General features: G+C 46.4%; 2 protein-coding genes and 1 pseudogene across 3 annotated transcripts; 2 read left to right on the top strand and 1 right to left on the bottom strand.

Annotated features, from left to right (window-relative positions):
• Positions 1-3,372: 3,372 nt before the first annotated feature.
• Positions 3,373-18,102, bottom strand: IYD (iodotyrosine deiodinase). 2 transcript variants are annotated; one of them, XM_008158593.3, is made up of 5 exons: positions 17,925-18,102; positions 8,257-8,448; positions 6,205-6,364; positions 5,387-5,543; positions 3,373-3,581 (listed from the first exon to the last, which is right to left on the bottom strand). In XM_008158593.3, the coding sequence occupies exons 1-5, from the start codon at positions 18,100-18,102 to the stop codon at positions 3,399-3,401; spliced, it is 870 nt and encodes a 289-aa protein (XP_008156815.2). In that variant the 3' UTR covers positions 3,373-3,398. The 2 variants fall into 2 exon arrangements, with proteins under 2 accessions (XP_008156815.2, XP_027991123.2); XM_028135322.2 differs by lacking the exon at positions 17,925-18,102 and having other exon boundaries at positions 6,205-6,365; positions 8,326-8,448.
• Positions 11,410-17,853, top strand: LOC129150527 (splicing factor U2AF 26 kDa subunit-like). The gene is given in 7 exon segments (XM_054722303.1): positions 11,410-11,413; positions 11,778-11,948; positions 12,024-12,172; positions 12,358-12,491; positions 12,602-12,697; positions 12,997-13,046; positions 17,615-17,853. Coding segments are annotated over 7 exon segments (843 nt in total).
• Positions 13,972-14,884, top strand: LOC103301589 (IGF-like family receptor 1; annotated as a pseudogene).
• Positions 18,103-26,744: the final 8,642 nt, after the last annotated feature.

Here is a 26,744-nt window from a genome sequence, read left to right as displayed (position 1 = left end):
GACATTGCTAGCATATTTCCATGCTGCTCTAAGGGAATTTTAAGGCCGTTGGGTTTAATCCTGAACAATTGGCCCCATGCCATGACTCTAAAGTCATGATAATGACACAAACCATTCCCCTTCCTTGGGACTTTCCCAAATGGGATGATAGCATCTCCCATTTCCTCACAACTACTGTATCTGACTCGGCGGGATCTTGGCTCCAGGTGCTGCTGTTCACCCTCCAGAGTTGCCTGCCAAGGACATCCTGTTCCTTAGCTAATCTGCTTCAACCTCAGATGCATCAGCCGGTTCTCTCCACTGGAGTGTGGGGAGTCTCCTTACCATCCCCACCTCCGTTCTCTGTAGTCACCTCTCTAGCAGGTAGACAGGGGCCTCTTTGTTGGACTGTCCAGCCTTCCTTTTCTTAAAAGAAAATATTTTTATTGATTTCAGAGAAGAAGAAAGAGGGAGAGAGAGAGGGAAACATCAGTGATGAGAGAGAATCATCCATTGGCTGCCTCCTGCATGCCCCCTCCTGGGGATTGAGCCTGCAACTGGGGCAGGTGCCCTGACCAGGAATCGAACTGTGACCTCCTGGTTCATAGGTCGAGGCTCAACCACTGAGCCATGCCGGCCGGGCTGCCCAGCCTTCCTGGTGTGGGAGTGAGGGCACGAGCAGCAGAGCTGGAGCAGCATGTGTTTTCGTCTCATCACTGTGTGTAGATATGCGCGGACTGAAACATTACAAGTATAAATGGCAGTAACAACAGTACTAACCGTAATATCAGGAGCCGACCCTGAAAGCTTAGTGTTCGCCACCATAAGCTACGAACTACATGTGAACCATCACATTCAATCGCCTCAGTAACTCTGAGATAAGTGCTACGTTTATCCTCATTTTACAGATGAAGAAAATGAGCCTTTAAGAGATTGTTTTCCACGGCTTCCAGCTGGCAAATGCCAGAAGAGAAACTTGAATCGGATCCATCTGTGCTGTGCTCTGGGGACCGAGTTAGTTTTAATTCCATCCCCCAGAGAGAAAGCTGGCTGCAGCACGTCCCAAATCTGTGCCTTTGTACCTCTGCTTGCCATCTGACAAATCAGGGCTGTTTCCGGGCGTGGTGATCTGGAGGGTGGCCAGCCCTTGCACTCTTTTCCTCGAGGGCCCCTAACTCATGCGCATTCTAGACTTTTCTTTCCTCTCAAGTGGCTTTGTACTTGAATGACTGTACTCAGACCGCCACCACCGGCCAGATTCCCTCTCCACTCCATACCCCAAAGTCCAAGTTCTCAGCCCACCTGAGCACAGTGAACTGAAACTACCAAAGAGCTCCCTGGGCACAAATAGTTTCTAAACATAAGAAATAGAAGTTTATTTAACTTCAATTTTTTTGTACTGTGATGCCAAAGTGTGTTTATTATCCTGATATTTGGAACTAATAGTGTCTTTCCTATTAAAAACACTATGAATTATAGTGGTTAGATTTCCATTCCAGCCCACTTAAGTCTAATAGCCATATGTACTTTGAGCCAAGCTCATCCTATATAATAAAGAGCTAATATGCAAATGGTCATCATATCCTCATGCTGTCACAATCCATCACCAGGAGGCTGCATGCGCAGCAGGTGCGTGCAGGTGGGCAGGGACTTGACGCTGTGTGCACAGTGTAAAGGCGGATCCTGGTGGCTCCGCGTGGCGAGGCCTGGGGGTTCCGCAGCTTCGCGTGTTGCGGAGGTGGGACCCCCCGGCTCCGGCCTACCTCTTTGGGGCAATCCATCGAGGAGCCCCAGATGGGTGGGTGGGGCCTACCTCTTTGGGGCTATTGATCGTGGGGCTCCTGCACTGTGAGAGGGCACAGGCCAGGCTGCCCCCCCCCCCCCGTGAACGAATTTCATGCACCAGGCCTCTAGTTTACAATAAAGAGTACAGGACAAATGCCTATCACAAAAGTAATGATTTTCTTTTACAAAAAGAATAGAAATAAAATGTAAGAAAGTTTGTATTTATCAAAATGTGTAGACTTGGGGGAAAGCATGTTTAAAGGAAAATGAAGATAGTGATGGAAGATTTGGGAGATTCTAAAAGAGACTTCTGGGTACTTCAAAAGACTTTGGAGGTTGAGGGCTTGGGTACTTGTAATATCTAATTATATGTCAAAGGGGAAAGGTCTCCCTTTTCTCTAACACAGATTTGTCACCAGCTCTGACTCTCAACAATGATACTTGGGCTTTTCTTGAGTCATCTGACTCACACGTGGGATGAAAAGAGGCAGGAGAGGTTTTCCTGAGGGAACTGAGTGGGAAAAAAAGTTGAGGGAGGACACAGTAGAAGGGGATAAAGAGGTGAGTAGAGTTGCCTGGTGAACAACTATTTGATCTATGAGTGTGCTTCGGTGTACAGTCCCCCTGGAGGGGAAGACAGGGGCGACAGGTGAAAGACTGGCATTCCCAATCTAGCACCCGTGACCCCATCAGCTCTGAACAGCCTGACTGCCGTCTGAAGAGAAGGGATAAGTGTGTTTTATGGGATGAAGTAGAAAAAGAAGGGAGCCATGGTTAGTTCTGTGAATGGAACACATTTCTCTTTAAGGAAAAAAAAAGTCCTGATTTATAGTGTCTGCTGATTATGGTGGTATAAATGCTCCCACTGTGGGCATTTTCAAGTGACAAGTGGTTTAATAACTGGCTCACAAATTCCTGAATATTTAACCATCAGCTTCCACATGCTGATGTGAGCCAGCTCCAACATACCACTCCAACAACAGACAGTGCAACTAACCACTTATATGTTTAGACAGTTGCTGATTCAACATCCCTACTCAAGCATTCACTGTTCTGCTGTGTGTGACATTTTACTTTTTCGATGGTTAATTATTCAAAACTGACAGAACATTCATGAAATCCATTAAAAGAGTATCACAAAAAACACCAGAAATCCTAGGGGCAGAGGGTCATTTGATTTGTCGAAGTTTAAATTCAAGAAGCATCACAGCTGGATTCATGGGACTACATTACATTTTCTGATGACTGTGCTTTCTGTGTGATTTTTTAAAGTAAAAGAAAAAAAAAATCAGCCATGACTTTTCTGGAACAATTTAAAACACTTAATGTAAGAAATTAAACACCAGAGCATGTTTTCAGTAAAATTGTAATCCATTTCCAAAGTGGGTGAGAAATGGAAGAGAGTGTACCTGTTGATCTTACTCTATGTTCCCCGAACCTCACTATCAGAAGCAGGGGTCTCAGACTCCAAGTGCTGGGGAATGTGGAAAGTTTTCTGCACACACAAAGTGGCCCCCCTCCCCCAGCGTGGAGTGCTGGGGAGACCTAAACTTAGAGAAAGTACAGCCAGAGGCCCAAGAGGAGCAGGAGAGGGGAGCGAAACCCCCTCTAGCATCTCCCTGCTGGTCTCTGGCCTACACAGTCACCATGACCTGATCCAGAGGTTTCCGTTTGAGGTCGGGCACCGTGGCCTCTTTGCTGGGGTACCCCACGGGGAGCAGCATCAGCAGCTTTTCATTTGTGGGGCGGCTCAGGAGCACCCTCAGACGGGGGCCACAGTTGAGAGGAGTGGTAGTGACAGTCACCAGTCCTGCGTTCTGAAACGGGAGAGGAAAAGAGGACATGGAAACATCAGCAGCAAAGTGGCAGCTCTGCTTCAAGGCTGGGACATCCTGGCCCTGTCAGACCTGCTTGTTCTTTCAGTTCCCAGATGTTGGGCAACAAAGGGGCACAGGGGTAACGTGACTCATGCCTGCTCTCCTCAATCTCCCCAGCCCCCACCTTCTTTTAACCAAACAGTAGGAAGGTTCTTGAAGAAGAAAAACTCCAGTCTTGCATTTCTTTAAGCTTAAGAAATAGAAATGATTATTTCATGGAAAGGAATTTGGGGAATCCAACTACACTAAAGGAATGACAAAAAAACAAGTGGTTCCTATGATCCAACCATGGACTGTCCCAGCTGATAACCCCACATCCAGTGAGACAGGACCCAGCAGCCAAGGGGGGAGGCAGAGAAAATACTTCATCAACCTCTCCCCAGATAATATACAGCTAATAAAAATCATGTGTAGCCTTAAGGCACCTCCCAGCTGGCCCTCTCAACCCTCCAACCCTCCCACCCCTCACTTTTCCAATCACCGCCAAGCCTGAGCCAGAAAGTTCTGGAACTGCCTTTGAGAGTCCTGCACAACTCCAGTCACTATGCCTTCTGTCCAGATGGGGGCTTCGGGAGATTTCTCTTTCCTCCCCCGAAAATCAAGACCTGCACTCAGAATGATGCCTTATGGAACGCTAGAGGGCAGCAAACTCAACGCTAAAGTGGCAAAAGGCTGCTGAGTCAAAGGCCTGGAGGCCACTAGTGATCTGAGCTCGCTCCAGGACCAACGCGCTTCTCCCAGGACACCTGAAACTAATCTAATACTGTACATCAACTATAATCGAAACATAAAAAACTATTTAAAAGGAAGAAAAAGATGGATGGAGGTGCCCTGTGGCACAGTGATTCCTTTATTTATTCGTGTACAGACTCAGGAGAAAAGAAAAAAGATTTCAGCTCCTTTAGGACAAATTTTCAACTAATCTATTTCTCTTTTGTGCAACAATGACTATACTTTGTGAGGTGTTTTTGACGCACAGACTTTTCTTTGAGATGGTGAAGCAGCACACCGTGACTTATTTGTTCCTTGGCAGTATGATCTCTCACTCTTATAGTCTTGTTTGCTTGACTTGTTTACTATCTCTCTCCAAGTCCTATCAGAATGCACAGTTCATGAGGCGACTATTCCTGGTGCCTCCCAGGATCTGTCACAGAGAAGGAACTCAGAAGAGATTTGTTGAGGGAATGAACTGACTCAGGTGAAAGGCATACCTCAGCTACTCTGCTTCATGCTTAGTATTGCTCTAGCTACTAGGTAGATGGACTTTTTTAAAGTACATGAACTTATTTCTAATGCAATACAATGTAAACTCAACTTCTCAGGAAAGGAGCTCAGTGATGATGTCCTCCTTACAGTTTTGAAGCATTCCATCAGCATAGATAATAGCAAACATAGCTAGGAAACCAGTCCCTGGAACTTCCAGGCTCTGAAAGTGTGTCTCCCAACACCCTTGACCTTCACATGTCACAGATGAAGGCAAACAGAAGGGCCTTTCTTCTGACCCTGCAATGACATTTCAGGTGAATTTCCAGGAAGAATTCCAGCGCATTGAACCATTGTACTCACCCAGCCTGGTTCCAGAGTCAGCTTTCACATCAGAGTTACCTCCCTCAGGAATTCAACTTTAGAATAACAATTTCCGAATGTCCCTGAGCCCGAAGCTCAGCTGCCCTCTGTGAATAAGGCCACCGCTTGGCCCCCAAGCATCACCCCTCTCTCCAGGGCCAGGTGGGAGGCTGACATACCTGCAGAGCAGCGAGGAGGATGCCACACGCGATGGACACACTGATCTCGTTGTAGTAGTGGACCTTCCTTTTGCCATTGGCGGTAAAGCCGTGCACTTGTTTGAAAATGAGAATCAAAACAGGAGCTGTGTCCAAGTACTCTTTAATCCAATTAGTTCTGAAGGGGGAAAGAAAAGATATTCCAGAGAATATTTGCTCTTATGATTTTTTGTTCTTTTCACTACTTAGCTTATTTATGTTGCAAATAACAAGGTTTTGCAATGAGAAGACCAAAGCTAAGATTTGACCCAGACCTGATATACACTGAGTGGCCAGATTATTATGATCTCTGAACACATAATAATCTGGCCACTCAGTGTGTGTGTGTGTATGTGTGTGTGTGTGTGTGTGTATGTATATGTATGTATATATATATATATATATATATATATGTATGTATTAGAGGCCCTGTGCATAAATTTGAGCATGGGTGGAGTCTGGCCAGCCTGGCCAGGAGCAGGGGACACGGACGGTTGGCTGGCTGGCCTGCCTGCTGGTCGAACTCCTGGTCAAGGGGACAATTTGCATATTAGCCTTTTATTATATAGGATGTACAGTGAGTGGCCAGATTATTATGCATTCAGAGATCATAATAATCTGGCCACTCAGTGTATATGCTCAAGGCAATACAGTGGTGACACCAGGCCTAACTTCCATAATTCCTCACAGAGGTAGATTCAAACATTTGAACACCTAAAACAAAACCAGGAAACTGAAGCCATCGTTACTTCATTTTAAGAAGTCAAACCAAACATCCCTCATCCCACCAACATTTGTACCTCAGTTTCTTCAGGTCTGTGACCCATCGTTTTCCCATCCTTTTCAAGTAGTTTATTTTCTCCTCCTCCTCAATGATCTCCCGGATCTTATGCTTCATGTCCGGGTCCTTCACAACCACGAAGGTCCAGGGCTCTGTGTGGGCCCCACTTGGGGCTGTTCCTGTCCCCCATTAAAATCAGAAATTAAAACTGCAGGAAAATGTGCGACTGTGAATTAAGAATAAATAGAGCAGTTAACACTTGCTGAAAATGAAGTTACCTCTTCTGGCAAACAGCGCTTGGTGGCAGCCCCTGGTGTGTTGCTGCTGCCTCCTTTCATTCGGCCTCACTGTAGGAGGCTCTGCACCCGCTGGCTGAGATCAAGGCCAGTGGTTCTAGGGTTGGAGGGCCCTATCACTGCTTCTCGAACTAAGTGGGAGAAAATATCTCTAGGAACTGAATCTTGACCACAGAGGGAACTCAGAGGGGGAATTCTGATAGCCCAGATTCTCCAAAATGTCATCTGTTTTGATATCCTTGAAAAAGGATGAAGTCATAAAGCTTATGGTGAAATTTAAATGGTTAAGTAGTTTTAAAAGACACCTCCAAAGGCAATGGAACCATACATTGCTTAGTGCCAACATCAAAGCTCTGAGTATGGACTGTGGGGCTTGTGGTTTCGTTGGGGACACACAAGAACTCTTGGTCCTGGGTTCAGTACACACATCAGTGTGTCTTCTGCCTCTCACAGGCTTCGGGAGCACTCAGCCCACACCTTGATCATCCCAGGGACTCCGACAAAGCTTCATAGTACATCTCGGTGCTCAAGGAGCTTGCATTTCCTTTTAGATTCCAGCCACGGCCTGGGCCAGCTTCTGATCTGGATCTGATCACCCCTCAGTCCTAGAAATGGCCCCTCTGTTCCTAGACCACAGTGATCCTCTGGTGGGATATTTCAGAAGCAACTATTCCTTTCTTCCTGGTGAGTAATTTAATGGCATAAACTCTACATGAGGGGACTCAGGCCTCCAGCCTTAATGACGTCCTTGTTTGCCACCCACGACTCCTCAGGGTAGAGGGGGCATGATTAAATTGTGAAATGCTTTGGCAAGTCAGAAGCTAAACATAAAGCACAAATTTCTACACAGAGGGATTCCAGTTTAGTTTGTACCTATGCTATCCGCCCAATAAGTATTTGCGTCACTATCCTAAGAAATAAATTCAGCCCTAATATTTTCAATTATACCAAATTTATCTAAGCATCACATGTACACACACACATATATATATATAGATACAGATAATATACACAGAAGAAATTTAATAACTGCTATTAGTTAGATAAAGGACTCAACAATTTAGTGCATTTGTACTCGTAATTGAAATGAATAAAACTCCAATCACAGAAGACTCTCAAATAAGGGGTTTGCTCTTACTTCTCTTCCCACTTTCTTGTAGTTCTCATGGTTTTTTGTTTATTTGGTTTGTTTTCTCTGTAGAGATGGCAATTTGCATTGAAAATAGGTGTTTCTTATTTGATTTATTTTGCAAATTCACACAAATAAATTTGGTAGGTCATCAGAATATAGTGTTAGAGCATTATGGAGTATGATATAAGAGACTTGGTTCCAAAAAGAGAAATATATAAATGTGAGTGTATGCGTGTGTGTGAGTGTGTGTTGTGTGTGTGTGTGTGTGTGTGTGTGTGAGTGTGTGTGTGTGTGTGTGTGTGTGTGGTATGTTTTAAGGGGAGGGGAAAGGAAGATGTTTCTCTTCCAATGTATAATAGTGTGTTCAGAAATTTTTGTTTTTAATGGAAGTTCATAATGTTCAGTAATTTCAGAAGTTTTGAACTATTGTCTCATCTGCTCCCAAGGAGTTTAGAATAGTCAAAAGTTTATAGAAAGTGGGAATAATTACGTTTCTGGCCGTCAGTCAGCACCTGGGTAAGACTTTATAGGTAAGCTTATCACTCTAGGCTTCCTTCACTGTGTTTGAGCTTCAACATTGCTCATTATTGTCACAGCAGTAATGCAGCTGACATTCGCAAAGACCCAGTGTGCGATTACAGACCTGCTGTTTTGATGACATTCTCAATGACTTCCATTGGGACTTGCTCGTTACTTATGAATCTCACTGAGCGTCTCTTATTGAGAAGCTCATAAAACTCCTGGGATCTCGTAACCATGTCCTCCTCAGGATACCGGGTGTGGGAGAATGGGATGTGTTCAACACTTTCCTCTGACTCTTGCCACTCATCGGCATCTGCAAATAAGAACAAGAAAAAATAGCAAATTAAATGATCTCTCTCTCAGTCATCAGGTGGCCACTTGGGAGAAGGGGATCAAGTTCTCAAAACTTTAGGAGCTCATAAGCATCAACAAAAAATGAGATGAATAGATCTACAGAATCTTGACTTGGATCTTGACAATCCTTTAAACTCCAGATTGGTTATAAATCAAGAAAAAGAAAAATTTCCCCTACACAAAGATGAGGAATGCAACTTTTTATTAACCATGAACTAGCTACTAGGTGTACCGGTTAATAATGCGGATTTTTTTCACTAGATGGAGTTACATATATGTTGATATATATGCGATTTTATATGTATGCTATTTTGTTGTATTGACAGAAACCTTCAAAACTTCATATGTCAAATTTTCTGAAGGTGTTAACATCATAGATATTTTTACGCTTAAAATGTCAAATTTTGTGCCAAAAAAAGAGCACTTGTGGGAAGTTTTAATTCATTATTTTGAAGAAAAGTGCTGCTGAAAGTTATCGTATACTTCGGGAAGCTTATGGCGAACATGCTCCATCTCAAGATACTTGTGAATGCTGGTTTAAATGCTTTAAAAATGATTACTTTGATGTGAAAGGCAATGTTCAGGTCAATTTGAACCACGCTTTGATCGTAAAACGACCAGAATGGGCCAGAAAACATGGCAAAGTAATTTTGCTTCATGATAACGCACCATCACACACTTCAAAACGAGTTAAAGACACGTTAAAAGATCTTGTCTGGGAAGTATTAACCCACCTGCTGTATTCACCAGACCTTGCTCCTTCAGATGACCACTTGTTCCAATCCATAGCACACGCACTTTCTGAGCAGCACTTCAAAATGTACAAAGAAGTGGAAAATTGGGTCTCTGAATGGTTTGCCTCAAAACAAGAAAAGTTCTATTGGACGGTACCCACAAATTACCCGAAAGATGGGGGAAATGTATAGCTAGTGATGGACATTACTTAAATAAAGCACTTTTGATGTTTCTCTTGAAATTATTGTGTTTTCTTTGATTACAAAATCTGCATTATTAACCGGTACACCTAGTAATTTGAAACACTCTCTCATCAGCTGAAAACCACTAAGATCACTCAATAAAATATTGTTAAAGTCCTTTTAAAATCACCGAAATGTTGACAACATAGTAAGAAATCCCCAGGCCAAACCTAAAGAGAAAATATGAACCTACAGAGGTAAGTAAGCACAGAAGCTCTTTTCCCTAATAGTATTTGTCAAGCCCTACACATTTCAATTTCCATTTTTAGATTTTCAAGAATCAAGAGGGACAGATATCAAAGCCCAGGCCCAAACACAATGGGGAGTCTAATAGTCTGAGACTTTCCCAGAAATAAGGAAAAAATACCAACTCTACATACTTAAGAAGGCCAGTCAACTCCAAGCAGTATAAGAAAAAGAAACCCACACCTTTTATGATAAAATGTTAAAAGCAGTCAGAGGGAAAAATATTACCTTAGAAAGACTAACAAGAATAACTGAAATCCTAACAGCAGCAAGAATAATTGCATTGAATACCAGTGGACTAAATGTTCCTGATACAGGCCAATAAGTTACATGCTTAAGTCCTAATGTGTTTTTTATTAGAAAGTATGGTTGACATACAATATTATGAGTTTCAAGTGTAAAGCATAGTTACTCTGTGGAATTGTACAAAATGAAAGACTTCTATAGGCAGAAGGGAGCAGGGGCAAGGAAGCTGTTGTAGGCAAAAAATCGAGTTGGTGATTGCAAAGTTAGATTCTTTTAGGACATGGCAGGACATGGCAGGGGTCTATTAGGCAGATGGCCTCACTAGTGCGATCAGGCGATTCCTGGTCGACTAGTTTAAGATTCCATTTCTAGGGGATCTAAAATTAGGTTCGGTGATGTGGAGCTTAGCATGAGTGACTCCAATTTGGACCTGTTTTTTTTTTTTAACACATCTAGAACATAAGAATTTAGAGAGGTTGAAAGTAAAAGGCTAGAAAAGTTATACCATTCATCTCATAAGCATATCAATATCCCATTTTTTAAAATTAAGGATCACTTTATAAAGTTATAATATTAAATTATAAATCATAAAATTACATTACATTTTATAATATTAATATTTAATTAAATTATAAATAACATTATTATAATAAAATTATAAGAAAATTTTAAATGTGTATGCAAATGTTAATCATAGCAGAATGAATACATTGTGATATCCTCTTGAAATGAAATAAACACATGAAAACATTTTATCTGAATGTGAAAATGAATGAACTTCAGTCACATGCCTAACCTGGATGAATTTTACAAATATAATGTTAAGCAAAAGAAGCAAGTCAAAAGAATTTTAACATGATGATTCTATCATTTAGGAATGGATACATAGGCAATAAATCTGTAAATAAAAGCAAAGAAATAATTCCCATAAAATTCAAAGTAATAACTACTTCTGTAGGGTCAGGAAGAGGTTGTAACTAGAAAGGGACATAGGGGGTTTTATGGAGTGCTAAAAATTTTTGTTTCTTAACCTAGGTGATAATTATATGGATATTTGCTTTAAAATTATTTGTTATGCCATTCATCTATGTCTTATACACTTTTTCAATAAGTATATTACATTGCACAAATTTTAAAAAATAAGGCCATAGAAATTAATTACCAAAGAAATCAAAAGTGGATCAAGTGACTAGAACTGTGAGGTTAGAACATCTGAAGAAAGAGAGAAAACAGGCATATTCCAGATGGGGTGAGAGTTTAAGTGGGTAAGGTCTAGTTTAAGTGGGTTAGATCCTTAGTGATGAAGTCCTTGCCATGTTACTATTTCTCAAAGCACAACAGCAAAACCAATTTTTAACATTCCTGTTTCATATTTAAAATATCGAGGCTTTCAAGAAAGATTGAGAGTTTGAAACAATCAATGAGAACTGAAAGTAGGAGCATAACTGGCCATGGGTACTTCCGTCTTCTGAGCAAAGAGCATAATTCCAATCAGTGAAAAAGACCCCCCTCCCCGCCCCCTGAGTTGTTCGCTTTCCCGCCCAAAAATGTTGAGGGAGGAAGAGGAGACACAGTTCTAAACCTCGGATGGCTTTTCTGTGTTGCTGTGTCCCTGGCTCGTGGGTTTTCAAGCACCGGAGCGACTGTTTGCCAAAGGAGCGGAGCTGCCCCACCGGACAAAGCGAGGGGAATAGCCTGTGGGGAGAAAAGCCCAGACGCAGATCTACAAAATGGACAACCAGAAGACCTCTGGGGAGTTTGTGAGCGCGCGCTAGGCCCGACGAAGCAGCGAAGAACTCCACTTTCCCATGTTCTGAAGCAACAGAAGTGACTTCGAGCCGATCGAGTTGGAGAGTTCGGGATGGGGGCCTGCGGCATGGGGGCCAGTGCTCCCGGCTTCACGACAAACAAACTTTAAGGCTGACAATAGTGCTGCTCAACCTGTACCGGAACCCACAGAACACCGCCCAAACCGCAGACGGATCGCACTGGAGGGACCATTTCTTGGGGGCAGGACAGACGGCCCTCTGCAGGCCACCTCCTCATTCCACCCTACCCCCTCCAGGTCACGTGCGTGACGCAGAGGTGCAAGAACACTATGATAACTTATTTGAGGAGGTGATCATGGAACGGCAGGAGAAGTACGGGGAGACTGAAGAGATGAATGTGTGCGACAACTTGGGGGACCACCTCGTGGGCAATGTCTGTGTCAATATGCCTGCTTCTCCCTCCCAGCGCCCCCCCCTCCCCGTTAGAGACCAGAGTTGGAGGCATTTCAGTGCCTAAAGGCCACCACTTAAGCCTCATAGTTTGAGGTCCATCACTAAATCCAGTCCAGCCCCAGAGCTGCTTACAAATCCCCTGAAGATTTCTGAGTTTGACTACCGAACCTGACCTACTTCCGGCATGAAGAGGATGCTGAGTGGGCAGAAGCTGAACTCAGTAACCGCTGGTTCAGTGGGCAGGCTGTGCATGCTGATCTGTCTCCTGTCACCGACTTCCAGGGGTCATGCTGTCGGCAGTATGAGATGGGGTATGGCAGTAAGCGGGTGGGACGGGCACCTGGAGTTCCGGACTCCTGTGTGTGTGTTGGTGGGGCTGTCAATGACAGTGTCCTCTTCCACCCATCCATCCTCAACCCAGAGAATGTACTCGTGGTAGCCTTTGCAACTTCATGCACCTGTGACCTGCCTCCCGGAACTTCTGGCAGCAGCTCCATTGGTGGGAACCCAGGCTCAGGTATCTCAGGACCAGCCTACCAAGACTTCTCATACTCCGAAGCTCCTATAGCCTGAGATGAACCTGATCCTATGTCTCGATAACAATATCTCAAGCCTTTGGTATCCTGGGACTAGTACTGAGCCCATTCCAAGACCAGCACCTAAGTCCCAACCCCCAAACCATCCTGAATCCCAAACCCAAGACCAGCTTGGATCTCTAATCCTGAGATCAGCTCCTGCGCACCCTCAGGAACTCTAATTACTTCATCACCTGCTCTGCCCCATGCCTCTAACCCTTCTCCCCACTCCTGTTCCCAGGTCACCCCCAAGGTCCCATACCTGCCACTGTCCCAAAGAAACTGATGACATTCCCAGACCAGCAGGGCCACTTCTGAGATCCTGACCCTCCTGCCCTCCACCCCTAACAGGTAGAGATGTTCCTGGCCAGTTGGAGGCCAGTTGGCAGACCCCTCCTCAAAGCTCCCTTAACTCCCCGGGGCCATGTTCCCCAGCCTCTAGGGCAGTGGTTCTCAACCTTTCTAATGCCACGACCCTTTAATACAGTTCCTCATGTTGTGGTGACCACCAACCATAAAATTATTTTCGTTGCTACTTCATAACTGTGATTTTGCTACTGTTAATGAATCGTAATATAAATATCTTTGTTTTCCGATGGTCTTAGGCTCCACAGCAGCGGTTCTCAACCAGTAGATCACAACCCACAGGTTGAGAACCGCTAGCAGGGTCGCCTAAGACCATCAGAAAACAAAGATATTTACATTATGATTCATTAACAGTAGCAAAATCACAGTTATGAAGTAGCAACGAAAATAATTTTATGGTAGGGGGTCACCACAACATGAGGAACTGTATTAAAGGGTTGTGGCATTAGGAAGGTTGAGAACCACTGCTCCAGGGTCTGCCACCCCTCCCTGAATAAAGTTCTGTATTTTGAGCTTGAGTCTAGCTGTGAGCTGGAGTTTCCTCCTACCCCCACATCCGACAAAAAGGGGAAGTAGCTTGGGCTCTGGCCACAACTGCAGCTGAAGAACTTCAAACAGGTGGAAAATTATTGGACTCAGGGCTCAACGCCCTAGAAACCCCCAAGTGGGACTGGTGGAGCCCCTTTGTGCTGGACACTTCACCACATCCATCTGAGGCTTTTCAAAGGGAAGACGCCTAGTTGTGGCAGATTGGAGGATTCCCAACCCAGAGGAAACTGGGGTTAGGATCGAAGGCACTGTGGCCGCAAGTCCTGCAGTCTCGGGCCTCCAGGCTGCATGCACCACTGGGATGAGGCCCCAGCACCTCCTCTTGTCTGCTGCGCTGTTCCTGGCCCAGGTGGTGCCGCATGAAGCCTCCCAACACTGCAGCCGCCTTGAGAACTGGAACCCCGACAACCTGTGCTGTGGCAGCTGCCTACAGCGCTTTGGGCCTCCCCCGTGGCCCCGACTGTGAGTTTTTGGAAACCTGCGGGCTCAATGACTTTGGTGATCACGTAATGTGTCCCTTCAAAGAGCGTCCTGATGGGCAGTGCAATCCGGACCTCGCAGAGCTGTGTAGCCTCTGTGGCAGCAGAACCAGGGCCCCCACTCCCAAGGGAAGCCGGCAGCGCTGTGGAGAGAAGCCTGCCCCTCCCAAGGAGCCCTGTCCCCTGAAGCCTGAAACACCCAGTGTCCTCAGCTCCCCGGAGACCAGCCATTCCCAGCCCCTCTCCAACATGTGAACACCGCCCCTTGGCAGGCCTTGCTGACTTTTGCCCTGCCCCTGGTGCTGGTTCTGCTCGTGACCTCAGCAGCCATCCTCCTGTTCACCCTGCAAAGGTACAGGCCCTACTACCTCTATCCTGGCTCTCGAGGCTCTCTGGTGGCATCGGAGGCAGAGCTGCCAAACCTGGCACCACAGCCCCTGTCTCGCCTTCTGGATGAGTTGGAGGTGCTGGAGGAGCTGATGGCACTGCTGGACGCTGAGCCTGGGCCAGGTGGGGCTTTGGCCTGTGGTACCACCCGACACCTGGCTGCAAAATATGGACTGTCTGCCTCCTGGCCCACCTTTGCCTACTCACTGCGACCCGGTCACTCCCTCTGCGTGCCATGATGGAGATGGTGGTGGCAAGGGAGCCCTCCGCTTCTCTGGGCCAGCTTGGCAACACCTGGCCCAGCTAGGGCGGGCAGATGCACTGCAGGTGCTGTCCAAACTTGCCTGATCTGGGGCTCACCCGGCCTCGTTCTCAATAAAGTTTCCCTTGAATTTTTTTTTTTTTAAAGGCCTTTGGAAGGAAAAAAAGGCTGCCCCAAACTAATACATTGGGTAAGTGGTTGGGAAGTGGAGAAATCACTGGAAAAAAAAGGAGGGGGGGTGATTTCCATAGGCAAGTAGGTGTGAGTGGGGAGGAAAAACACTGACAAAAAAATCAGGAGGCCGTGGGCTTGAAGCTCAGTGCCACAGGTGGTCGCATGAACCAGTTCTGGACTAGAAGGGGTCAGTGGGGGAAGAAGAAAGGGGACATCTGTAATACTTTCAACAATAACGATAAATTTTTTTAAAAAGAAAGAAAATAGATGTCCAAGAGGCGAGATGTCACATAAAGATGAGAATTACCCATGGAAACAAGAGGGGAGAGAGCAAGGAGATCCAGGCCTGAGGGTCTGGGACATGCCAGGTGGAATCCAGGTAGAGGATTAACCTTCTCTGATACTGGCTCCCACACACTTCACTCCTAGGTATCTGGGGATGGGGAGGAGGAAGGCAGGAGGGGACTCTCATGAAGGGGGACTGACTCCAAAGGGACTGCGAACCCAACTACAATACTAGCAGGTTCCACGTGGCTCATAGCTCTTAGTGAGAAACTTCTTTTGACATTTTACTAGCCAGGGCAGTCTGGCCCGGGACTATATACATTTAAAGAGAAGAACCAGGTACTAAGTTAAAAGGAAGTAGGTGTGATGGGGGAATGGCCACAATCAGCTATCAGCTTTCCAGCCATCAATTCTGAATCAAACCCAGATGTCAGCATCACCAACCCTGAACTTCCTCAAATGTGCCAGTAAAGACTTTCAACACCAATGAGACTTTCTTCACCATTTGTTACGAAGTCTGGCAGCCCCTGTAATCAGTGCACAGTCAGTGCACAAGGCCATGAGACGCTTCCTGAACGGAAACGTAAGTTACGAACTCTTAGGATCCATTCAACCAGCATTTATAGAAACTAAAGGCAGCTTAAGGGCATGACTTGGCAATTTGTGCAGCTTCTCAAGTACAGGGTTGTGGAGAGCGGCTACAGCGTTTGCACAGGTTCAAGCCTGGGACTAATGAGAGGGCACGATCCTCTCCTGGCAAAGCCACGTGCAAGTCCCAGCACAACTATAGTTGTAAGCTTGACTTTATGGTCCAAACCTGTGGCCCCACGTGGCTGAGGGATATGGGCTGCGGGAGGTGCAGCAAGTAAACAAAGCTCGATCAGGTGCACGTAACTGAGCAGATTCAAAACCCGAGAGTACGTTGTAAGCACGCCCTTACTTTGCCTCGTGGGAACTGGCTATAAAACGGAGACTCAGCTTGCAGGCCGTGGCGCCGTCTCTCCATCAGAGAGGGCATCGTCCCACCCAGACCCAGCTTTCTCCTCTTGTCTGTCTTTTCTAAATCATTCACCGCCCCCGGCACACAGGGCAGGTGCTCTCACTCTAGCAGAATGAAGAACTGGCCTGATCACCGCTGGGCTGGGTTGTCCTGCAGGGCAGTCTGAGCAGTGCGAGGTGGGGAGAGGGGGGTGAAGGGAGGCTGCTGTTTCTGGAGCCTCTCCCAGGGCTGAAGGTCTACATCCGGCTAGGCCCTAGGGAAAGAGCCAGGCTCAGAGACAGTACCCAGCAACCACCAGCACATGAACCAACACAAAGGCAAAAGGCACCAATTCTCTCTCCTTCCCCTTGACCTCCCGACGGCCCCCCAGGAATGTGGTCCTTGCGGAGAGGGAAGAGAACCACCTCTGGAAACTGCACAGCTGTCCTGCCTCCATCCTAGGCCAGCCAAGTCACCCTAGCGACTCATTTGAGCTGTGAAGCCCATGCATTTCCAAAACAAATGTGTGCTATTGTGGTCCCTTTTAAATATACCTCCCGTGCTCCCACACTTGGAGTTGGCTATTGATACCAGGAGCAATTCACCTTTTATCATTGCTTTAATGCCAAGGAGCACAAAATTGCTCCATAATTAGGCTTAATGGCCAAGTAATTCTAGGTCACGTCTCTCCTTTAATGCTTAACATGAAGGTGTGGGGTTTTTTTGGCTGCTATCTCTACAGAAGTTTCTTTTCCATTTTCTGATTCTACTCCAAAATTTTGGCAAGAAGGCCAAATATTTTCAAGCTATGAAACTACAGGCCAGTTAGTGTCATGGCATCCTTGTTCCCTCGCTGTGAATTTTGGGAGCCTTGAGGAGCAATGTAATGAGGCAGAGGGAGATGGGCTGGCACAGTAGACAGATTTTGAAGGTGAGGTTGAGAGCAACTTCAGGGACGCATCCTGTCCTGGGGACGCCTCCTTCCCAACTGCCCCACCATCACTCTGACTCCGGCATGGCCTCTCAGCCAGCTACTTCCCTAGCTGCGGTCTAGGCGGACTGTTTCACTGGCAGCAACATCTTACCCGAGATGCATCCTAACCCTTGCTAGTCATGTCCTCCTAATTCGACAAGCCTGGCTCATCCTTGTGCTAACTCCTCATCACACCCCCAAGCCTTCCTTCTCCAAACAGCTTATGATCAGTTCCACCTGGTCCATCTCTTCGTTACCCTCTGTTGCCTGTTGATTGCCGTGTCTGCCGAATAAGACCTTCAGCTCTGAGGACAGCAGCCACTCCTGTCTCTAAGCCACAGGGCCTGGCACATCAAAGGTAGCAAGTCCCTACATCGAGGCCACTTTTTAAATTTCGAAGTCCTTGACCAACACCTGACCACCAATCCCACGGCCGCCTCCAGCCTGTGAGGTGCCCCTTCAGAAAGGTTTCACCTGCCACAGCAGGTGGGAGCCAGGAACACATCAGCCCCCTCTGGCTTTTTACTGAGAATCCAGGAACAAAGGGGGGTTGGTGCCAGCAGGCGAAGGCTGACCACCCAGAGGAACGACCTGTCCCTGTCACTCATGAGTCTGTTAGTAACAGAGGTGGACGAGGAAGCTGACCTGCCATCAGCTAGCGCCCATCCCCAAAACGCCCAAGGTGTCAGCCACACAGCACGGCCCACAGCCTTACCTTCTTCCACCTGCTGGAGGTCAGTGCTGTCCTTCAGGTCTTCATCCACCCAGGGCCGAGCCTCGGACCCGGCTCTCGCCTCCCCCTTCCTTCTCTCCACGCTTCTATCCGCATTTTTAAAGATCCACACGATCAAAACGCAGACAACTGCTATCAAGACCGGAGTGAGGGAAAACATGCTCACAAGTCGGAGAATGGAGAGCTCACCTCCCCAGGCTGGTATTTAAGTCAACAGAGGGAAGGCGGAATGCCAGGAGAGGAAATGAGGGGGAGGGAGGTGTGCCTGGGGGAACCAAGTGAACTCCAGCTCTGAGGACTTGCCAAGGAGCAAAGGTCACAGCTGAGTGGGCTGGGGCGTGTTGTGGGTTTGGTAATGCACGGGTGCATTCACCTTTTTGAATTGTGTACTCAATCAATGCATTCTTAGGCAATGATTGCCAGGATCGCACTGATCTCGCCAATCAGCGGTAGAAGGCATTCATCGTCCTCCCGAATGTTTTCTCTGAGAGCCGAGACGTGTCTTCAATGTGCCCGAAGCTAGGAACCTCCTGGAGAATTCCTTTGTAACAGAGCAGATTTCCAGACACCAGCTCAGATCTGCTGAGAGAAAATTCCCAGGAGAGGGGCCTGATCATCTGCATTTTAAAACAAATTGTTCCTGAAACTGCCCTGAGGTTTTGATATTTAAAAAAAAAAAGCCTGTGTCAACACATAAAGAAATTCTTACTTTGCACTAGAGGGAAATGTTGGTCCAGGAAAAGTGATACAAAAACTTTAAGTGACAGTTGGATTAATTTATAATAATTTAAGTAGGGCCTTTTAAAAAAATGTCTTAATTTGGGTTGCTCTAACAGAAATACAATAGCCTGGGTGGCTTAAATAACAGCAATTCATTTCTTAGCGTTCTGGAGGCTGAAGTCCAAGATCAAGGAGCCGCCGCCTTCCCTCCTGGCGAGGACCTTCTTCCTGGTTCTCTGATGGACGTGTTCTTCCTGAGCCCTCACGCGGCAGAGAAAGATCATCTCTCTCTCTGTCTCTTCTTCAAAGGCACCAGTCTCACCTGGGAGGGCTCCAACCTCATGCCCTAATCACCTCCCCAAGGCCCCACCTTCTAACACCATCCCCTTGGGGGTGAGGGCTTCAACATACTAATCTGGGGGTCATCACAACCCCTGGGTGTTAGCCTAAAAAGGCCCATGTCACTTGCTTCTTCACGGCAAGCTGGGGCGATGGGCCTTTGGGAGGTGATTAGAACATGACAGGGGAGTCCTCATGAGTGAGATTAGTGCCCTTATCCTTTTGCACTCGGATGTCGAGTGTGACTCCACACGGTTAGCATCGGTAGCAGCTCGTATGTCGAATTGTATTGAATGTATCAATAATTTGAAATATAAAAAAATCCAAATAAATAAGTTTGTATGAAAAGAAACTCCAGTTTTTTTATTCTACTGCCACGCTTTGTAAAATCTGGGGTATTTAAAAAATTAAATCCCGAGTAGAATAAAGGAATCGAGAAAAAAGCAAGCGAGTGCAAAGGGTTATGAGAAGAGACCTGGAAACTGGGCAGCTCTGCCTCCACCTGTGAGGACACAGTGCGAGGGAAGCCACCTCTGAACCAGGAATCGGCTCGCACCAGACACCAGACCTACCAGCACCATGATGTTTGACCTCTGGGCTTCCAGAACCATCAGAAGTGAATATTTGCTTCTTGAAGCCACCCAGTTGGTGGTATTTTTGTTATAGCAGCCTGAGCTGACTAAGACCACCCCCCCATGGCTCATGCTTAGCTTAGGAGGAATGCAGAAAAGAGGTTTAAAAATATGTATAGCACAGAAGAAAAGAACTTGGCAGTTCTGATCTGGTAAAGGGTGAGAGGGGAAACCAGCAGAGAGGAGCCGAGACAGTTACTGGTGGATGATGCGTGGAAGGGAGATGCACAGTTTGGTCCCCAAGCTGTCTCTTATCCCAAAGCACCTGGCAGTGCTGGTCTCGGCAAAGGGTAGCCTTCCTAGGGCTCTTGTTCATAGATTTCCATTAGATATTCCCCTTTCACTCCATGTGAATTCCTGCACCGCTCACCTGAGCTCAATTGAGTGGCCCTTTCCATTTCTCACAACCAACACAATCTCCATGGCCAGGCCTCCCACTCATGAAAAAATTCAAGAGAGTAAAATTATTCAGAGACTGTGGTGTGGGGACAGAGAGATGCCATACTGTTGAATTTTGGAAGGCCCAGATACACCTGTCTACTCTAGGTCATCCTAAAGTATCCTGGTGTGGTTGTTGTCCCAACCCTTTTTCCTCATCAAGTTAGGAGTCCTGAGGGCAGATGCTGTGGAGGATGGTGTGAGATACTTTTCCATCACTTATTAGAAACTAGTGGCACAGTGCATGGATTTGTGCACATCGAAAGGGAATCTGGTGTGGGTGAACCAGATTTGGGGCTGACAGGGCCCCAGCAGCAACCTAACCTATTGGTTGGAGTGTCTGCCCCAGGTGGTCATTGTGCATCATAGCTACCAGTCGAATGGTCAAATGGTTGCTTAGGCCAGTGGTTGGCAACCGCAGCTCGCGAGCCACATGCGGCTCTTTGGCCCCTTGAGTGTGGCTCTTCCACAAAATGCCATGGCCTGGGCGAGTCTATTTTGAAGAAGTGGTGTTAGAAGAAGTTTAAGTTTAAAAAATTTGGCTCTCAAAAGAAATGTCAATCATTGTACTATTGATATTTGGCTCTGTCGACTAATGAATTTGCCGACCACTGGCTTAGGCTTTTACAGTCAAATGGTCACTTAAGCTTTTATATATATAGGTTTTTGTTACTCCAGATTCCTTGGCCATATTAATTATTTCATTTCCACTGATAGTAGAAAACTTAATGTTGCTATCAGAACAATTCTACCCCTTCTATTCTACAATGGAGAGAATAAGATTTCTCTCTTCCCCTTCCTTTCCCTGGTTATCTGCATCATATTCTGGTATCAGAGGAGAGGTGTCTGGGCCTGGCTGGGGGGCCCTTTTTTTCTGGGTTCCAGCAAAGGGTACAGTCTTAAGAGATAGGAGCAATATGGGCTGCCTCCACATCAAACAACCCCACTGCCTTCAAGCCCAGATCACAGGGCCCTTGGCTGCCCAATCTCCATGCCCCTTTGAGTGGTTACAAAATCTCTGGGAGATTCTCTTGGGAATTTGGATACTGGGGGAAGGATTGACAATCTCAGGCCTCTCATTCTTTTTGCCTTACATATATCTATACTATTTAAGTACTTTTCTATTACCATGTACTGTTTTTTTGTGTGTATTTTTTGATATGATAAAATATAATAACATAAAATTTACCATTTTAGCCCTTTTTAAGTATACATTGGCATCAAATACAGTCACGATGTTGTACACCCATTGCAGCTATTTCCAAACTGTTTCCCCCACCCAAATAGAAGCTCTGTAACCATCAAGCAAAATCACCCACTTCCCCTTCTCCCAGCTCGAATATACTTTCTGTCTCTATGACTCAGGCTACTCTATAGATACTTTATGTAAGTGGAATCATACAATATTTGTCCTTTTCTGAATGGCTTATTTCACTCAGCCTAATATCTTCAAGGCTCATCCACGTTTTAACTTGTATCAGAGCATCATTCCTTTTTATGGCTTAAATGTGCTGCTTTCAGTAACTGAATAATAGGCTCCTAAACAATGCGTGTGGCAGTGTGGTTGAATTACCCGGACTTACGCACTAGTGCACGTTCCATGTCTCAGTCTTGTGACTGGTGACCAAGGGGGATGGACTGGCCCATCTGCAGAGCACACTGTGAAAGCCTCTATTCTAGAAAACACATTCCCAAGGCACACATGTGCTTTTTAACTTTCAATGCTGATGTGAAATCTGATGGCCCCTGTCCCATTTCCTTCCTGCTTTCCTAACATCTAGCCATTGTGTGTGCAGGGGAAGTCAACTGAGTGAAGGGGGACTTCCCAGGAAAGAAGCATCTTGGGTGCTGAGTGAGGTAACCCCGTTCTAATGATTCATAAGAGCAAACTGTTATCACACATTTTTATCAAGTGCTCATTTAGCAGGTATTATACCTAGTGTTTAAGCCAAAGGCTTGAAATAGGATGTGCTGGTATCTGTGCCATAATCGTATTTCAGTTTAAGTGTGAAGTTGAGGGGGGGAAAGGATTAAAAATGTTTTAAAACTAACTGGCTGCGCCTGAAAGCAGTCCACACTCACTAATAACATCAGAGGGGTTTATTATATGTGTCCTAGAGGCAAGGTGCACGAATTCATGCATGGGTGGGGCCCCTCAGCCTGCCCGGTGATCGGGGCCGATTGGGGCCGGCCGGCCAGGAGGAGGGACTGAGGGAGGTTGGCTGGCAGTGGGAGGTTGGCTGTGGCAGCACACTGACCACCAGCGGGTAGTTCCTGCATTGAGCGTCTGCCCCCTGGTGGTCAGTGTGCATCATAGCTACCAGCTAGTCATCTGGTTGTAACGGTTGCTTAGGCTTTTATATATATAGATTCCTGCCCAGAGGGCTGCATGGTGCAGACATTTATGTTACCATGTGCCAGCACTGTGTCGGCCCTTTACCCACATTATCCCATTTAATCCACAAGATGAGGCACTTCCTAAGAAACTCCATTGCTCCACCAATTCCACTTCTGGTCATAGACACAGAGAAATGAGAACAGGATCTCAAAGAGATATTTGCACACCCATGTTCATAGCAGCATTTTACAACAGCCAAGAGATGGAAACAACCCAAGTGTTCCTGGACAGATGAATGGATAAATAAAATATGGTATATACAGTCAAAGGAGTATTATCTGACCTTAAAAAGGAAAGAAATTCTGACACATGGTGCACCATAGATGAACTTTGAAGACATTACCAATGCTCAGTGAAATAAACCAGTCACAAAAAGACCAATACATGATTCTGCATACATAACGTACCTAATACAAACACGGGCCCAGCCACAAGATGGCAGTCATGTACTTAGAGAGGGTCAGAGGGTGGTGAGAGAACCAAGAAAGGCTCTTGCCTGGGCTGGGGGAGGGGAAAGGAGCATTGTTGTCTAATGGGTGCAGGGTTTCAGTTTTGCAAGATGAGTTCTGGAGATGAGTGGTGGTGATGCTTGCACACCAACATGAATATCCTTAATACTATTGAACTGTACACTTAAAAATAGCTAAGATGGTAAATTTTATGTTGTATGTATTTTACCACAATTTTTGTTAAAAATTAAAAAATAAAAGAAACTCCTCTGATCTGAAGAGAAGAGAAAATGAAGAGCTTGTACAGTTATTTTTTTTTACCACAGCAGCTGAGTTAGAACAAAGTCCTCAAAGGCACACTCACAGGTTCCAGATGGACGTGCACGTATCTTTTTTGGGGACACATTTCAACCCCTAACTCTTAACTTTTCCTATGAAGATACGTTAATTGTGAAGCACTAATCAAATCACATATCATCTCCAGGGTTTTGGTCTTCCTGATTGTGAAATGAGGGGAACAAGAGAAATTCCACAAATTTCTCTTTCTCTCTCCTTGAAGACAACGAGCTCACCCAACCAACTTGTCTGTCATCGGTGTGGGGGGTGAGGGCTTGTCAGTGATGGCCTGTCACCTGGGACTGTGTGATTGCTCAATACAAATGTGTGTCTAGATCCAGCCTTGGATTCTGGAAAGGCCATAGGTCCAAAGGTTACATATTTTAATGGTGTTAATTCTACCAATCCATGAACATGTACATTCTTCCACTTGTTTATATCTTCCTCTATCTCTCTTTTCAATGTCCTAAAGTTTTCTGAGTACAGGTCTTTTACCTCCTTGGTTACATTTATTCCTAAGTATCTTAACTTTTTTTTTGTTGCAATGATAGATGTGTTTTGGTGTTTGTTGGTTTTTAAGTTTCTCTTTCTGGGGAATCATTATTGGTGTGTAAAACTGCCATCAATTTCTGGGTGTTAATTTTGTATCCTGCTACATTGCCAAATTCATTTATTAAATCTGGTCGTTTTTGGTAGAGTCTTTCGGGTTCTCTTTGTACGATATGTTATCTGCAAATAATGACACTTTTACTTCCTCCTGTCCACTCTGGATGCCTTTTATCCTAGTGGGAGGCAGAAAGCAAACAAGCAAGCAAACCAACAGTAACTTCAGGAGCTACTAAGTACCAGGAGGAATATGAAATAGGGGAAGTTGGTAAGCAGGGATGGGGCAGAGATCCTGTGGTCAGGGTAGGCCTCTGAGGAGATGGCTTAGGAACTGAGACAAGAAGCACCAAAGAGGTCAAAGGTCAGGATTAGTGTTTGCAAAACAGCAAGAAAGCCACTGAGCTGGAGAGGCGTGAGCCAGGGCCAATGCAGAACGAGACACAACTGGAAAGGGCCCCTTCCACACTTACGTTTAAAGGCCCTGAGAAGGAGTCTGGGTTTCATGTATGTGGATGAGAAGAAAAGACCCTGGAGGTCTTTAAGCGTGTACTTGAGAGACCTGATCTAATTTCGGTTTTTAAAAGATTATTCTTGCTGCCGGGTGGAAAACAAATTGAGGAGAAATGAGGATAGATGCAGGGAGGCTGTTCAAAAGATTTCTGCCTTAATCTAGGTCACTTTGCTCAAAATGCGAGTTGAGTCACTTTGCTCAAAATGCGAGTTGCAGCCTATTCACGCTTGGTGAACCACATCCAAAAGTGAAATAGCCGAGGCTAAACTTGAAAAGAGTAAAATAGAATAGAAAGTGGAGTGTGAAGCATTCTGTAGAAGTAAATATTGTTTCATGATACCTAATGGAGTTAAAAATATTTCTGTATGGGTGTATTGGTTCAAGATCAAAAGCAAACTCACTGTCGCCCTTGGTCAACGAAGTTAGAAAGCCACGGAGCTCATTGACTGATAGTTACAGGTTGGGTCCATTAACCAAGACCAGAAAAGATGACTTACAAAGGAACTAAGTGTAGGGCAAAGCAGTGTAATGTCCTAGGGTCATCCGTGGGGTCAGAGACACCTGTGAGAAGAGACAGACCAGGCCAAACAGCACTGGTCTAGCCTTATGAAGACCAGTGCAAAGGCGAGGTCTCCTACAGGTTTCAGGGGGAGCACGGCCCTGCTGAGGAGGGCAGAGAGCAGCTGGAGTGGCCGCCTCCGGTGGTTTGGGCTTTGAAGCAACATCAGTCTCTGGAGAGGCAAAAATAAGTCTTGTTTTACTTTAAAAAACCGAAAGGAAACAAAACACACAAAACTCAGCCACAAGATGGCAGGCATGTACTTAGAAAGGGTCAGAGTTTCCCTTTGAGAGAGAAATAGAAATATCACACACACACACACACACACACACACACACACATACACACACACACACACACACACACACACACACACACACACACACACACCGCTCTCAACATGCAGGGGCGTTCCTCACCTCACTCAGGAGGCAGTCCCCCGGTTCCCCAGGAAACTGAAATGGGAAGCTGAGGTGTGAGAGCCTGAAAGACCTGGGAGCAATGTGGAAGGCCACGTTCCAGGCACACTGAAGGGCTCCTTGGAGAGCATCCAGGGGGCCACCGGCATCGTCTTACAGATAGGTCCCACCCGTCACCGGCTCCCCGGGATCCTCTGCAGAAGCTCTCTGCGCACACACGCTGGAGAAAGCTCGGACTGTGTCTTCCCCCGGTGAGGGTGAAATGGTGCCTGCCAAGGAGATGTGTTGAAGGCCTAACCCTGGCACCTCAGGGTGCGGTCTTAGGTTGAACTAGGGCCATTGCAGATGTAATTAGGTAAATTAAAACCGGGTCATATGCCTGGGGTCCCTATAAGACGAGAGATACTGGCACGGAGATACAGAAAGAGAGTCCCGGGGCGTGGGAGGCAGAGATCAGAGCGATGCGCCTGCATGCCAGGGAATGCCAGGGCGTGCCAGCACACACGGGAGCCAGCGGAGGCAGGCCGGCCTCTCCTACAGGTTTCAGAGGGCGCACGGCCCTGCCGACCCCTGGACTCCAGCCTCCAGGCCTCGGACACAACCCCTGCCGTTATAAAGGCCCCTGGTTGTGGTGCTTTGTTAACACAGCCCCGGGAGCTAAGACATCAGACATCTCCGTATGTGCCGTCAGGAAACGACCATCCCGCTCCTGAGTCCCAGGGGACATAAGCCCCCCTGAAGGGCCAGGAAGCCCACACGTGGAGACACACTTAAAAGTATTACTTAAAAGAAACGGTTCTAAAAAAAAATACCTTCTCGTCCCTCTTTATCTTCTCTTCTCAGCCTGGATACTTCACTGGGGCATCATAGTATCACACTGCAGCAGAGACCTCACACGAGAGGCCCCCCCCCCCCCCCGCCCCAAGGGATGTGGCTTATGTCTCCACCTCACACCCTGAATCTGGGGGAGGGGGCAAGAGAGAGGACTAGACTAGAGAGGGTAGCCGTGTGAACCTCCTGAGTGAGAACCAGGAGCCGCCGCCCGCCGGGTCCCAGTAGAATAAAATTAAATCAGAGAGTCAAGTGGTTCAGCCAGCCCCATGGAATCAAACCGTCTTTTAACTAAGGCTGCTGGCTCAGCGCCCGTCCGTTCAATAGAACATCCACATCAATTAGCCCAGCCCTGCGGGAAAGCAAGGGCTACCAGTGATGCCGAAGGCGGGATTTTTTGGCGGGGGGGGGGGGGGGGGGGGTGGTAAGGGGGGGACAGGAAGGGAGTGCTGCTGCGCAGAAGGGCAGTAGTGGGGGGAGGCGAGAGGGCTTCCAGGAGGCGGTGGTGTGGGTGTGGGGGGGCTGTCTCACCCGAACAGATCCATTTCCCCACGTGGATTTTTT

Source organism: Eptesicus fuscus, chromosome 10 (genome assembly GCF_027574615.1).
Source record: "Eptesicus fuscus isolate TK198812 chromosome 10, DD_ASM_mEF_20220401, whole genome shotgun sequence".
Taxonomy (NCBI): Eukaryota; Metazoa; Chordata; class Mammalia; order Chiroptera; family Vespertilionidae; genus Eptesicus; species Eptesicus fuscus.
This window is presented reverse-complemented; position numbering and strand designations above follow the sequence as displayed.